At 36.3% G+C, this 16055-nt stretch overlaps 1 protein-coding gene across 23 annotated transcripts in view; it reads right to left on the reverse strand.

Moving 5' to 3' along the window:
• The window catches only part of RIMS1 (regulating synaptic membrane exocytosis 1), a 299841-nt gene that overhangs the window by 181254 nt on the left and 102532 nt on the right, over positions 1-16055 (reverse strand). For all 23 annotated transcript variants that reach the window (XM_088053101.1, XM_088053091.1, XM_088053111.1 and 20 more), the window contains exons 2-3: positions 6695-6908; positions 5045-5056 (exon numbers count right to left, since the gene is read on the reverse strand). In XM_088053101.1, the coding sequence (XP_087909227.1) occupies positions 5045-5056; positions 6695-6908 (226 nt within the window). The remainder of the gene's footprint in view (positions 1-5044; positions 5057-6694; positions 6909-16055) is intronic.

A 16055-nucleotide genomic window follows, 5' to 3' on the forward strand; every position in this document is an offset into this window, starting at 1 on the left:
CCTTGCATTCAAAATAATTCCCGTAGTGTCAAATCAGTTCAATTGAAACAACAATACTGAAAACACAAGACTAAAAATAGGACAACATATCAAGAAATAACACTGAGGGGGATTTAAAAGTTTGGGGGTTCTAGGTGCTATTATACAAGACGGAATATCCAATACATTTTGTGTCAGGTATGCACAGATCACTGTTAACCCAGCTTGCATGGCAACAGCAAGAACAGACATGAAGGATTCAGGAGCTCTTTATCACAGGTTGAGAGAAGGTTGCAGTAGCAATGTATTTTCTTGGTCATAAAGTGTAGAATCACATGACAAGTCACAAACAAGTTGGCAAACAGGTAAACTAAACCTGGGTAAACCACAGAGCTTAATCAAGTGGTTACTGATTTAGTGATGACTTAAGACTATGGTAGAAGAAAAAATCCAGCTGTCTAGTGACTCTTCTACAGTCCCATTATTAAATGAAGAAACTCTGATCTGGTTAACTTCAGAGCATTAGTATCATCTGCCTACATTTTTTTGGTTTTTATATATAAGAAGGAACCAATCATTTTTGCTAGCTGGATCTTATAAAAAGCCTTGTATTTCAAGGCAAACATGTTTCCTCAGAAGACCTGGTGAAGAACAAGCTAATTTTAGGGATTTCCTTAAAAATTTTATACACTCACACTTATTTAAAAGCAAATTAACTTCCCAGAGGCAGAGGACAGTGATCCCCATCTACTTGAAACAGACATATTTCATCCTCAGTTTCTTTTTTTTTTTTCCTGCTAGAAACAGCAGTTCTAGGGAGGCATTACTGAAAGGCAGCTCTTCTTTCATGATGCATATAAACCCTATATCTTTTGGGAAACAAATTATGTTGAAGGCTACAGAGAGAAAATTTATCTGCTATCAATTTGCAATTTGCTATGCAATTTACGTCCTTCTGTTGGATTTTTTTGTTTTGTTCTACAGCTGTGTTAGTCAGAGCAAACAGAAATTAGCCTTTTAATGGACAATTTGACCTAAGAGCTCTGTTCAAGAGATGTGAAAAAAACCCTGACAATCCAGACATTTTGTTCTGAGAATATTACCAACTTCTGTTAAAGCATTAGTACACAGCTGAATTGCATGGCATATGTACTCAAGTTGGTAAGGCTTAAATTAGGAAGCCATTATGTAAGCAAATTTTAAGCATAATTTAAAGGAACTAAATGACAAACTCCCTGAAAAAAACACCTGACATACAATTAAGGAAATGTGTCCAAGTTGTTTTTCTTTCCAAGTATAAATCACTGACATTATACTAAAATGAAAACAATCTCAGTGAAAGCCAGATCAGAAATAGGACTCTCTTCTGCACTGATTAACAACATTATTTTCTGCAACCACATACTACTAACTTCATTAAATAAATTCTCATATATTTATAATGTATTTTACATTTGGATTTCCTACCAGTTGTCCTTCACATACGTAAATAGAAGAAAGAGAAAGCAAAGTGCTCTATGCTGCAAAACACAGGAAAATTGTGACAGAATTTACTTTCATCATTTGCTCCCAATTATTTTCATTTGAAATTTGATAACATATAGTAATCCTAAAGAAACCTGTACAGTGGTAGACTGATTGCTATGGATAATTATATGGCTTAATCTGGAACATGGATCTTCCACCTAATTCTGTCAATGTCATATGAATTTCACTTAGTTCAATCCACCCACAGCACCTCACAAAATACTTGAATTTTGATCCAAAGAAACTACATTTACTCATTCATTTTCATACCCTGAAATGTATCTCCTCTTCTGTAAAGAGAAAGAAGCATGTATCAGGTGATCACAAAGGAAATGCATATTTTTGCATTACCTAACCAAATACTGTGAAAAGGTTTTACAGGAATGAGGAAAGAAAAAAAAAAGAAAAAGTTGTATTTCAAGTCATTTTTCTGCTTTACAAGGCTGTCATACCATAGCAGGGATGAACAGAGGAAGCAGTGGCAGCCAGGCCATCAGGAGGACTGAGGTGGTTGGGCCCTTCCCACCCCTTACCAAACCATGGACAACAACTAGTTGGACATTTTGCTGACTGTCTCCACTGCCCTAAAAACCAAAATATTTCACATCATGAGGGAGAATGAATGGAATAGAGGGAAGAAGTAACTTAAACCTACTACCATTTTTGCAATTAAAATCTTGCTGTACAGAACATAAACAAAAGGATTTGAAGTGAAAGTGTAAGCCCTCTATAGGAGCTAAAACCACTTAGAATATTCTGCCAAAATATAAGTGTCAGCTTTCTCTTAAAAAAAAAAAAAGAAACCTACCTGGCTTCCTTCTGAAATGTTATCTCACATAAAATTGAATTAAACCCATTAAATGTGGCCTGCCTGCAACTATATGAAAGGAGAGCAAACTCAGGTGAGAAGTACAGAGCTAACCAATACTCAAAAAACATGAAAGAACTTAAGAAACTTATTTGAGTATGGATTTTGACATATTAGAACAAGAATAACAGAAATTCATGTAAGTCACTAGGAACTAGAATATGCCAGTTATTGCCAATTAATTTGTAATATTTTGATCAGCCTACTACTGATCTCTATTAACTCTCAATGCAAGGTGTTTTGGGATGACCTTTATGATTTTAAATGATGAGAGAACATATTAAGTTCTGCTATATATATATATATATTTAAAAATTCTTCAGAAATATTTGGCACTTACTTGTAAAGGTCAAGAACAGCTTCAAAGCATTACATTTTTTAAATATTTAGCTACAATCAAGAGCTGCAAGGACCTCTTAGGGACCTTATACATTGCCCTACAGCCACAAGCAGCAACCACATCACATAAATCCTTTCCTAACCTCATTAAATTTAGCCTTTAAAGTTTTATTTGGCTCTTTTTCTTTCCAATAAGCCACATAAGATAAATTCTCAAGGCTTTACTCCAAAGCTTGTAAACATTTTTTTTCAAGCCAGGAGTGTTTGGGGCCAAGTTAAACACATTTGGTCTCATGTATTCACTGTCCTCTATTCCTATTGTTTAAATTTTCTGCATTTCTACATACCAATTCCATACTTCCAGGTATAAACTGTAATTGCTTTAGCTCTTGTCCCCTTAATCTCTCTAGCCTTCTCTCACACGAGCAGCTCTCCATTTCCTGGATCACCCTCTGACTGACTTTCTTTGTGGCTGTCACAGTTTGTATTTGTCAAAGATGGGTAATGCATGGGAAACAACACTGCAGGTGAGGTATCCTTAATTCTCCAACTCTACAGGAAACACCTTGGATCTTGGTTAACTTGACTTTTCCTGAGTTGACTATTTGGTAATTCACACTTCATCATCCTTTCCAAATGATGCACCCTTAACTTGAAAAAAACTTGGTGCAGGTGTTTTGTATTAGTATAATTTATTGTGGTAAAAATCCATACGGACACTAAGGGATAAATATGTTTTAAAAGTTTTACTGATATGAAACTTGCCATATGCAATTAGTTAGAAATGTTGAGCTGCTAAAAATAACTAAGAAATAGTATTTTCCTCATGTTCCTCTATTTTAATTATATCAATTGTTCTGTTATAAAACATGCTATTTCTAGGTGTGTATGAATATTTTGAAACTAATTAATTCTGTATATTCCATTAACTTTCAGAGAGAGGCACTGCTAAAGCAATGGTACTTAAAAGAAGTGCTCCCCCCCATGTTTCTCACACATTCAGGACTAGTTATTGGGTATTTTCCCTCTGACTACCATTAACTTCATAGCTGTTAAAGAGATGTAGCTCAGCTTTATCACACCATATGAATTTATCTTCACACATTACTATCAGGGCATTTTCTTGGCATGTGGAAGCCTGGAGTTCAACACCTAAACTAACCTAAACCTTTAGTAAAACCTAAGTTAAGACAAGTGCAAATAATAAGGATGTAATTAATTTAATTTAGGACAATCCAAATGAGTCAGATATATCTTCAGAATACATCTTCAGAGTACTTCAGTCCAGTGGACTGCACTATTCATATTAAATGACTATTCATGACATATTAAAAACCTACTGCAATACTCTAATGCGATAGAAATAATCTTCAGGTACTGAATAATACTAAATTTCAGGTTACAAGCATGCTAGTATTTAAATGGGGGCATAACACCATAACACAAGCATAACTCAACAAAGAACACATCAAAAACTACACTGGGTTGTAATTAATTTATACTTGTTTCAGCTGAGGTGCCAGAAAAGCTAGCTAATTTCCACACTTAATCCCCCAATTAAAAATCTGGACTACCACCTTTTGCAGAAGTGCCCCAGCAGAGGTGGTAAATGCATGTGCACTGTTCTGCTCAAGTACTGCCAGCCCTGATGCCATGCCCAGGGTGCAGGGATGAACAGGGAACCACCCTCACCTATTTGAGACAAGGCACAGGCAATACTGCTAAATATGTACTTGATCCTAAAAATTCTGCCAATTTTTGAAATTATAACTATGCATTCAAAAAGGATTCATTTCACCATGCTCTCTATACTTATGTCCAGTTTGTTTGCCTGTATATATTATTCAAAATGTCAATCAAAAAGCTGATGTTACAAGAAATTTCCCTGAATTTCTTCTGCAGCCAGAAGTGTAACACAGCAAACCATGTAAAACAATGTAAAATTACAATTAAAAGACTAAATTAGATTTCCTGAAGCTGATGGAAGGACCTTGCATGCAAAAAGTCAAAAGTGTTAACTAAAGATGTATTTATGAAATAAAATTTTTATTACACTTCATTGGCTTCTCTACTTTTTAGCCTATAAATAATTCTCAGTTCTTAATTTCTTTGATTGTCATAATTTTGACGACAGTCTTGAGTTTCCTTGTTGAGCTGTCTTTAAGACCTATGTTCAGCTAAGGGATGTAGGGCCTGGGTGTCAGGATTCCTGTTTTCCCCCCCTCCCCTGTAGACGATTATGAAATTTTAGTTCAGTTTTTTTGCATTAATATATATCCCAGTTAACTAACAACATTATAATAATAAATTATAAAAAGCATGGATTCTAACCACTTTGTCCTCCTTTGGGAAAGCATCCAAGGAAGCAGAATAAAAAGAGAAAAGAAAAAGAGGAGAGATAAAGAATAAAATAGGCAAGTATTAATCGACAGAATTCAAAGAAATGCAATTCTAATAACTCTCTATGAAGAGACAAAACCACAAAATTAAGAAAAAAAAAGAGCTTTAAATAAAAAGATGACATCACTGCATATGTTAAAAACATGTTTTCCCACCCTGACCCACAGAAGCATAAACAATATACGAAACAAAATGCGAGTTACAAATGAAATTACAATCTTCCATTTCTGTAGCTTGAAATAGTGGGTAAAAAATGGCTAAAACATATATTCAGATTTTTTTTCTGAATAAATTTAAGCTGTATCTCGTGCACTCATTAATAGAATAATGTAATACATCAAACTATATTTTCAGAGACTTGCTCTAATGACACCATCTACAGGTGATACAATGTAATGCATCTGGTTTTACTAATGTTAATACATGCAAATTTTTGTTCAATTCACCTATATAGTCTTCTTCAGAAAGTGAATTTAATTTAATGGGCTTACAGGTACATCAAGGCTATGAAAAACTTCTAAAATAACCATGAAATTCATCTTTTTCAGGGGTTATTTTTTGTTTACATGAAATTTCGAAGGCCTATTCAGCTAATGTCCATCTTAAGGAGAGTGAAAAGGCCACAAACTAGTTCTCTTGTGAGCATGATTTTCTGCTATAAAATCTGTGCTCACTTTTAAGTGAATTTTTGTTGATACCAAGAGCACCTATAAATTTACAGAAGCCGGGCATCTTAAAACCATATGAGAAAGTTGCCTCATCTCATGACAGAAAACAAAACTATTCATGTACTAAAAAGAGATGTCTAAAATGTTTTATAACACACCATAGTCCTTGATGACCAGCCAAAAATAATCACTGGATAACAGTATTCCAAATTCAGATCCTACTGCTCAGGTACAAGAGAATACTCAGAGGCTTGGAAGGGACTGACTGACCAGAGGATACTCTTGGATATCATTTGGTTCTGTGGAAAGCTACTGCAGCTAACTCATGCAGATCAGAGGGGGAACTATTCAGTTCACCTGCCTGAAAGTAGGATGCTTAATCCAGACTAATCTGGAGTTTAATTCTTTAAATAAATTCTAAATAAATTGGCAAAACACTTTCCTTGCGCTAACATAAGTGGTTGTTTGGGGTTTTTTTAACTAAAAAAATGGATTGGTTTCCTGTAAAAGAAATCTGTAATTGTTTATGAAAAGCTCCATGAAAATAAAAAATGTAATATGAAATAAGGCTTCAATAAAAATTTATTCATGTGGAGATGTACCTGAGAAAAAGGGTTTCTTCTTCTATTCTATGAAAAACTAGTATATTTTCTAAAAGCTGGCACTCCATAGAGCCAGACATGATTATTATTTTGCTTTAATTAACTCTGTGATTCCCAAGTACCCTGGCAGTCATTAAATACATTTCTTTCACTTGTACGATTTTACATTGATTTACCTGTATGATACACACCTCTTAATGAAGCAATGAAACGCCAAATTTAATCATGAAATGCCAAACTTAAGGTGAACAATCTGCAGCATGACAATGTCAAGGAGGCTTTTTCTTAAGAGTACATGTCAGAAGACTTACATTGTTTGATCGCAGAGAGACACGGCCTCCACATCGAGCACAGAACTTGGTCCGGCAATAAGAGCATAAATGGCCACAACCATCTGCAAACTTTGTTTTATGACAGATTCCACATGTTGGAGCATCATCCTTGTGCTCTCCCTGGTAACGGCGAGCTTCTTCCCCTATCTTTCTTACTTGCTCTTTATAGCTTTCAAATTGTTGATGCAACCTCCTGCATAGATGAGAAAAAAGTTTATATAGCACGAATAGGAGGAAAGACTACTACTCTGTATTTCTTTCAGTTTGAAACTCCACCTAATATTCTGGGCCTGTTCACAATACTATATGCACCTCATATCAAATACACACTGCACACAAAAGACTGTACAGGGCAATCCAAAGGAAAAAAAGTAATAGACGTCTTTATTCTTGAAGATTTACTTCAAAGATTACAAGCAAATTATTTCACTTGACCAGAAATTTATCCAAATGCATATAGTAAACAAAATTGTCTACCACAAATAAAAGAAATAATTGTGTGATCAAATTTGCATCTTTTTAACCAACTTAATTTATACATCAGGTGTAATCAAAATATGTAAATCAATCTGAGTCCCAATGCTATCAAAATCTAGATTATTAACATACGTAGCAAATATTTCAAAACATGGTCTACAATCCCACTGACCTTACAAAAATATGAGACCATCTTTTTATTTCAAATTTATATATTAACAATCTGTTGTGTTTGTTGTTGTGTTTGTCTCTTGTTAAACATGAGAGACTACTTATGGTTTGCTATCCCTCATTACAGATATTTCTTCCAGCTTAGCTGTGGGAATATATAGAAGCATTAGCAGGTACAGAGATCCCTATGATGAAGACTGGTGTTCAAAGAAGCAGCACTTCTCCTCCAGCTGCCCCAAATAACAAACACACTGACCCAATGTTCACCATCTGGTTAAGCATGCTGTTACACAACCCACCCATCTCCTAATCACAGCTCAGGAAAGAGAACACAGCCCCCTGGCCTTCATTCCCCCTTCTATAACTCAGGAATAATAATTATAATCCATAATGCTTAGTGAAAAAAATATTTCTTATCATTATTATATTTTCCCTGGGGAAAAACATGGTCTCCTGTTTGTTTCTATGAAACCTTCATGGCAAAGACGACATTTCAGAGGGAAACCATCCAAAGCTCTGGGCAGTTCCAAAAGGGGCAATACAGATACTCTCCCAATCCTGGCGGCATACTGCAACTGCTTCTTAGACACCAATTGCAACGTTCACTAGATCCCTCTCAGTGGCCTAACCCAGGAACCTGAACCTGAATCAAGAGAAAACTAATTCTCCTCCAAAAAAGAAAAAAAAAATAAAAAAATAAAAAAAATCCCATCATTTTGCTTCTGGAGACCTGGGAGGAATGTAGGACATGAGCAACCAAAGCCAACTATTAAAGGGACCAGTAAAGAGCTGGATAACCCTATTTAAACCAGCACCAAGCTCAGCTGCCATGAAGTTTCATTTAATTAATTTAATTTCATTCAAGCTTAATTTGAAAGGATTGTATTTTAGCTGTTAGCTATTTTACTAGTCATCAAATCATGCAAGAAAGAAACAATTCTGTAGGTGCATCAGGACAGCACCACAATTCCTGACCTTTATTGCCATGAGCTTGGACAAAGACCTCAGACTGCCTAAGGAGGAGGGTCCAGAAGGGAAAAACTTGGTCTTTGCACCGTGCTATGTAGAACCCAGGCTCTTCCAGGTGTTGCTTCAAATCTACATTTCCATGGATAACATTTAAAAATCATGAGCAGCTACAGAGATTATGAATAGAAACAGGGAATCTTGAGTAAATAAATGGAAACAGTAGGTGAGTTGTCTATGGAGGTCTTGCTGAAAACCTTTATCTCTTCTCCCTGCTTTGAGCTACCTACTTCCTTAGTTAGCACTGACACTCACATCATATAACCAGTCTACTTTTAGTGACACAATTTCCATGTTTCTGTGGACTTTTGTGTGTGTGTGTGCACATGTGTGTTTGTACAGTGAACTTATCTGGAGTTTTAATATGTAAGTAATCTGTGTTCATTGTATGAAATACTTTTTTGGTGAAGTGGATATTTTTACTTTAATATTATATTCAAGCCTAAAAATGACAATTCAACTTACAGGAATCATCATACATAATTCACATAATTCAGTTGGACAGGTATATTATTGTTTGTAAATGCATAAATCAACCAGCTCTCACACTAAAACCAGTAATTTCACACAGACACATTCTAGTGAGAATGCAGCAACACCAGAAGCTAAGCAGCCAAATAATCTATTCTCCCTAACTACAAACATGATGCATTATTACGTACTGCTTTATGCAAATAAAAAGCTTGGCAGGAGCAGCAAGGGGTTTTGTTTTGTTTTATTTTTTAACTAACCTGCTTAAAAAACCTTTGCAGTATTGAGTAAGATGAGAAAAGTAGGTCAAAGAATTAGGTAAAATATTGGAGAAATACTAAATATTTTTGGCCATATAACTGGATTACATATATGAATTAACTTATCTTACACAGCTTCTCACTTTTAATGCATAAAAAAACTCAAGACATTCAGGAATTTTTATAATAACCAGCTTAAAGAAGGCAATTAAATAATGGAGAGGTATGTAGCTAAATTTCTTATTACATCAAATATTCTATTAAAAATGAAACCATGGAAAGTAAATTCAGTTCTCCCGCACTAAAGTAAAAACAAAAGCCCTGGTTGTTCACTAATGTGGAAAGGGAAGATAGCAGCAAGTACCGCTCCTCTTCCTGTTCCTTTCCAATTAGACCATCTACATTTAAACTTTTTCTATATCAAATGAAGGTTAGGAAGAATATTAATACAATTATGTTTTGTCCTTCTGTATGCACCAAGGGGTAGATGAACATGCTACCAAACTGGGCAAAATTTAAGAGAGATTAGATTAAGTTCTTTATAAATAAGTATCACTTGTTTATAGATCTGTTAATTTCTACACCCATGTTAGACACATTTTACTATGAGGGATTGGAAACCTTTATCTTGCATAGCATACACGGCACTACTGAGGAAATGCTGACATTTTATCTACAGCAAGAATAGAATTAGAGAAAATGACTGCACAATTCACAGAGCAGAAAGAATCTTACCCAGCTCACAGCAGGTCTGGTTCAACTGGCTCTTTTTTTAACCACCTTTCTTATCTTTTTGAGGAAAAAGCTGGATCTCTGTATCTCTTGTTATTCTATAATGGTGGCAAGCAAATCCCTCTCAATAGTTTTTATGTATATAGAAATATATTAAGCAAGAACTAAAATACAGGTGGTAGATTTTGACTTGCTCCTTAACTATTGAGCACATTGAGCATATTGAGCTATTGAGCACATTTTCATCAGATGCAAGGAAAATTTAAATCTATTAAATATTCCTTAATGTAGACAAGGACCTAAAGATTAGACTAAAGACCTAATAACAGCATATAATGGCTTGGCAGACCCTTGAGGCAAATTCAACCCCCTCTAACAGAAAGAGCAACCAGACTACTGTGCAAGAAGAATATATGCATATACCCATGTGATTTTTCATCATGCTCCCAAACATTGATCTGGTTCATCTACTGAAGGGCACTTGCAGGATTAGCTTCCTCTGAGATATTATTGCAGTACTTCACTTGTGCAGACCTCCCACCACTCTGAACAAAAGAGCTGCATCCGCACGAGCTGACGTGTCTGGGGAGGGTGCTGCTATTTCACACTCACAGGCATGGCACATATGCGTGATCAAAAAAAGATCCCACTATGGGAGAATCTTTGGGCACATCACATCTCCTGTGACTAAACCACCCTCTTCTGTTGTTAAAATACTGGAAAAGACTGAGCTGCTTGGAGAGGGACATCAGCCTCAGGACTTTCACTGCGCCATAAGTGGTCAGCACCACCACCCACAGAGCACAAATCCAAAATACATTTTGCATGTCTACAGGGAAAGACTTAACCAGCTCGATTTCACAATATACATATAACTCAACATATGTTTAGGTTGCTACTGTTTTTTTCTCCAAGGAAACATGATGGCTTCCTCCTCCCTTTTTTTCCAAAGGCATTTCACAAAAAACCCTGCTTCAGTTGTGTTATACATGTAACATATCTTCATTTGAATATTCATTATTTTACTTGGACAGTGTAAACTAGTAAAAAAATTACTGATAGGCAATTCTTCAAAGCTTTATTCACATTTTCATGTACTTAGCAAAAACTGGAAGCTTTGGAGAGCACTTGTGATAAATACCTTACATAACTTAAACCTTTTAAACAGCTCACTGATATAATTAGGAAGACAAACAATGAACATCAAGGACATTTATAACATTGATTGATCAAAAAGTGTTACACCAAGCCACAGAGAAATTATCATTTATGTTGTTGGGTTCTTTGGAGCTGGACCAAGATGCATATTTATATTCTTATTATTGAATTTCTTATTATTTTAACTACTAAAATTATAATCCAAGGCTGTAATTTTGCATATTTTTCTGTTTCAAATTAATGTATTAAATTCTATTTTGCTGTTTTAAATACCTATCTAAAATATTTTCACATATATGCTGAAGAGTAGAAAGCTTCAAAGTAGTGCATTTGCATATATAGGCTCTGGCTGCACAGATTTTATAAAAATTTTATAAATATTTGTGTCCCTTTCATGCAGTTGCATTTTCAATAACTTTAAATGTATGAAATTATATTTTGTACTTCCTTAGAAATCCAGTAGATGGCAATGCAGATCGCATTTTCACTCTCCCACTTCAACTCAACTGGTTCAGTCTTGAAATTAAATACCTGATGTAATGTTATAAAAATATTATGCCCTGTCATGAGTTCATGTTAGTAGAAAAAGTGCCGCCTTCTAAGTGACATAGCCTTAAGTAACTATCCACCAGCAGCTACTGCATATCTGAAAAAAGGCTTAGTATAATGCAGTATTTTGTCCTGTTCACCCACGCCACACAAACACATCACACAGAGCTCAGACAAGTTTTTCCAGAAGATAAGCGGGCGTTTTACCAAGGTCTGTTCTTGGCATTCTTTTTTTATGAAAAATAAATAATTTAAAATGCAAACGGCAATATTGCGTATGCCCACGAAGGCAAGAGCTAGAGCGAAAAACCTGTTGGCGATCCTTAAGCGTCTGTGTTGAAGCTGTGACCTGAAAAACGTTGTTCAGCTGCTCTGTAAAGCTGGAATTACCTCAATGGCACCGGATGCCTCGCTGGTCTGCCAGCACTGCGGGCACCCATCTCACGGAGGTGCTGCCAGAGGGAGGCTGGCTTTGGCCTCAGCCCCACCAGCACCTCAGCTGGGAAAAGCTGTCAACTTGTCACGGGTTTTGGGAATACACTCTATAAACAACAAAGTCAAGACAGGCCATTTTAGCAACTTGCTGCAGATAGCTTTGCCTGAATAAAGAGAAATGCGAGTTTATGGGGATTCCAGCATGCGTTGACTAGAAAAACAGCTGAAGTTGAGTGAAGAAGTCTAGATATATTTTCTGGTTACTTCATTAATCATCCCATGAACTTGAAATCCATTATTAAAATTTATACCCTCTGTACAGGTAGGACAAATTAAGGTTGAATAGTAAGCAACATATCTAACTCTTCAAGCTCCCAAGTTCTTGATGTAGCAATGTTACTGTGTTAGTCTGTTTCAAGTCCAGGATTATTTTTAAATATTTGGGAGTGTGCTGCTTCTTTAGCATGGGTGATACTTGTTTGGTTGTTTTGTAAAGATGAAATAACTGCAGGATGTACTCACATTGCAAAATATTGCAAATTCTGTGAATTCAGATATTAATATTTCTATATTAATGCTATTACTGTACTTTTTATTCAGTGTGAACTGCTGTTTTGAGAACCAAAGGCAAACCAGACATGGTTTTGGTAAGCTGTGAAACAGGTAGCAATATGATTAATCAACTAATCTTTAGAGGTAAAAAAAAGCCATGCCTCTATAAAAGAAATATAAGCATTAGTCAAAGGACTTCAAAAGTTAGAGTTAGCAGCTTCCATATCCGTATTTTCTCCTGCACATACCGACTGCTTCTAGTCCTTTTGCTGTCTCCTACTGTCCAACTTGTCATTTTTCCACAGCTTCACTTGCCACCCATTTGACCTTTCCCTAATTACACTTCCTTGGTCTTGCCTCTCACTCCTACATATTTTTTAATAAATATATCAAAATAGTTATTATTGACAACATATAATATGTTCTATATCTTACAATAAAAACAATGAATATTCCTCAAAATTTCAGATTTTGCCTAGCCTGAAACTTTCTTCATTCTCCCCGTTCACTCAACACACAACTATGGATTAACTCAATTTTCTGCCAACTTGGTGTTTACCTGCCAACCATGATATTTTTCACCTCACCAGCAATCACCTTAATCCTGCTGGGCATTAGCCTTTCCTTCTTCCCATGCCAAGGTCTTTTCTTCCTCCCTGTTTTATTGGCACATACACAAATCTCACCATGCTTGTAACTCACAGGTTTGTCTCTCTACCTCTCATTGGTCTCCTCTCCAAACTGAAGGATTTGGCATAGATATTGACTCCTGTCAAGGGTGACCTGTACACCAAACTTCATAAATTGAAATAGAAATTTCCTTCTATCTCCTTCACAACTTACTACCCTCTCCGTTCTGTTTTGCACTCAGGACTGTTATTGATCTGAGCTGGACTAAGACCTACTTAGACCTTCTCCTAAACTGCTGTATAAGTTGTGGGGGCTAATTTTACAAATTAAGACCAAAACAAAACAAAACCAACCAACCAACTGAAAAACTACACCCAAAAAAAAACCCCACAAAAAAAAAAAACCAAAAAAAAAAACCCCAAAGAAACTAACAATAACCCAACACTGAAATTTAGTTGATTTCATATCTTTTCAGCTTAAATATGCAGCTATCACCAGCTCACCCCTCAATTCCTTTTCCTGCCACTGCAAGCCTGTCAGTCTGATAGTCTAATCACAGTTCTGCAACAAATATTATTTAATTTATTTTACCTCTCTCTTTGTATTCCTCTGATGAATCTGCTTTTCTGCTGCATAAAACATAAATGGCTTATCTTCACTTTCGAAGACTTTGACAGCCTATTTCCATCCTGCCTATTATTTCTCATTCAGTACTGAGGTGCTTCTGCTCAAGTTAAACTTTCAAGCAAGAATGACAGAATTCTTTGGGTTGGAAGGGACCTTAATGATCACCCAGTTCCAAGACCCCTGCCATGGGCAGGGACACCTTTCCCTAGAACAGCTTCCTCAAAATCCCATCCAATCTGGTCTTTGAGGACTTCCCTTTGTAGCCTCTAGCATGCAAGTATTAGGAACACCACTGTAATCACATTATCCTCCTTAAAACTCTCCTTCACCTTGGTGCCTGCAAAGATCTGGAAAAAAATTAGATATGTCAAAATGTATGTCAATATGTATGTTAAAACTTTTACTTAACAGGCCAGGCAATACAGCCTGTCCTGTCTGTTCTTATTATTCTATTATTTGTCTAATACTTATATGGCAGGCTGCCTCTGTGGCAAAGATCACCTTTTTTTCTACACGTGTGAAAAACTCCACTCAAAAGGGTCATAGTCCATGACAAGTGCTTCCAGGCAATATGGTAACATCTTCCAATGTAATTCAGAAATACATGAAGTTAATTTTTTTTTTTAATTTCTTTTCATCATGTTATGATTCTAGTAATTTACTTTTTGCTTTCCAGCCCTCAGGCAATATGCTTAGAGCTTCCCCCATGTCCCTGAGGGACAACAGATTTTTAATGATTGTTAATATTTTCCTATAGGTCCATGACACCAGTCCAGGAGAAGCAAAACCACAAAACATTTTATTATGAGACTCATGATAAAATTCAGACTTGGCCAAGGCAAAGATTTCATTTACAGATCTCACACAGGAATTTAGACTTGGCCATCACCACTGGAAAGTTGTTCACATGTAGCAGATACTTTTGCCCTCTATACAAGTTGTCTTAATTCCGATTCCTTCCTATAATCTATTATCAAGCACATACTAGCTGGCAGCATCCTCACAAGCCTGTACAGGCTGTTGCAAAGAAGTCCCACACCTTGTCTAGAAAGTGTCCCTGCTCATCATGTCAGAAAAGAGACACGCCAGCAAACTGGTGTGGGCTGCAGTTTATTCCCAGGACTCTTATCTGGTGCCTTTTCACCAGCAGGAACAGTCATTTTCAAGTTAACATTTTACTTAGGGCAGGAGCATATAAATGAGCTCATTAAATAACTTGTATAAAATGCAATTTTTCATCTTCCTGGAAGATTTCCTAATGTAGATTATTGGAAAACTTTATTTTATTTGTTGGTGGTTTTTTTAAATAACTACAGCCCACAAGTAGCCTTCTTCCTTACACAGCTGAAGGATTGTGAGTCAAAAATGTGCAATATCTACAAGGAATTTACATTCCAGCTTCCCACAGTTCTCCCAAAAGACCGACATCCTTTCCGAGGTAAAAATGAGAAACCAGAGAATGAAGCAAACATCACATAATAGTACTAAAAAAGGCATAACTGAGGCATTCAGAAAGAAACTGTGCATGTCTTGTATTAAAAAACATTTACACATTGAGATATATTTAGTACTTAAGGAATCAATGCCTTCTGCTCAAACTCAATTGCCAAAGTGACATTTTGACTGGAGCCAGTAGAAAGGTGGTGACAACACCCCACAGCATGTCCATGCCTCTTCCTTTGGTTTTAACCAGTATGGCCATTCTTACACACCTCTTGCCTCTTTGGGCAGCCTCACCAGTTATCCTATGTAACCATCACAGCTCTGCTGCATTTTCCTGTTTAATTTCTTCACCACTCAGCTCTCCTAACACAGACAGTGCAGCAGGAGAGCAGCTGGTTTGCTCTGAGGAGTTGTCACCAATTCCAAGTGAGAAAGTTCAAGAAGTTTCATGAATTCATGCACACAGAGCTGTTAGCAGCCTGAACTCTACCAAATGCAACACCGAAAAAGTTACAGAAATGGAACTATGTTACAGTCCCACTCTTACTACAGCATTAAAACACACATCCGGGCCAAGCATTGTCTACCTAATAAACACAGGACCTATAAGCGTGTTCAGCTTTTTAAAGATTGCTGAAATTACTGACACAACAAAACTGCAGAGGTAGATGGCTGTACTATTTTATTTGCCATTATTCATGCAATACCTGTTGCAGAAAAAACAGCCATAATGACCAAGGGACAGCAATAGCCATGCAACCACAGAGTCAGTCAGTCCAGGAAACTCAATGGGGTTAGACACATCCAAA

The sequence above is a fragment of the Pseudopodoces humilis genome, chromosome 3, assembly GCF_049639895.1.
Source record: "Pseudopodoces humilis isolate 2021_Gansu_Grassland_sample_001 chromosome 3, ASM4963989v1, whole genome shotgun sequence".
NCBI classification, from domain to species: domain Eukaryota; kingdom Metazoa; phylum Chordata; class Aves; order Passeriformes; family Paridae; genus Pseudopodoces; species Pseudopodoces humilis.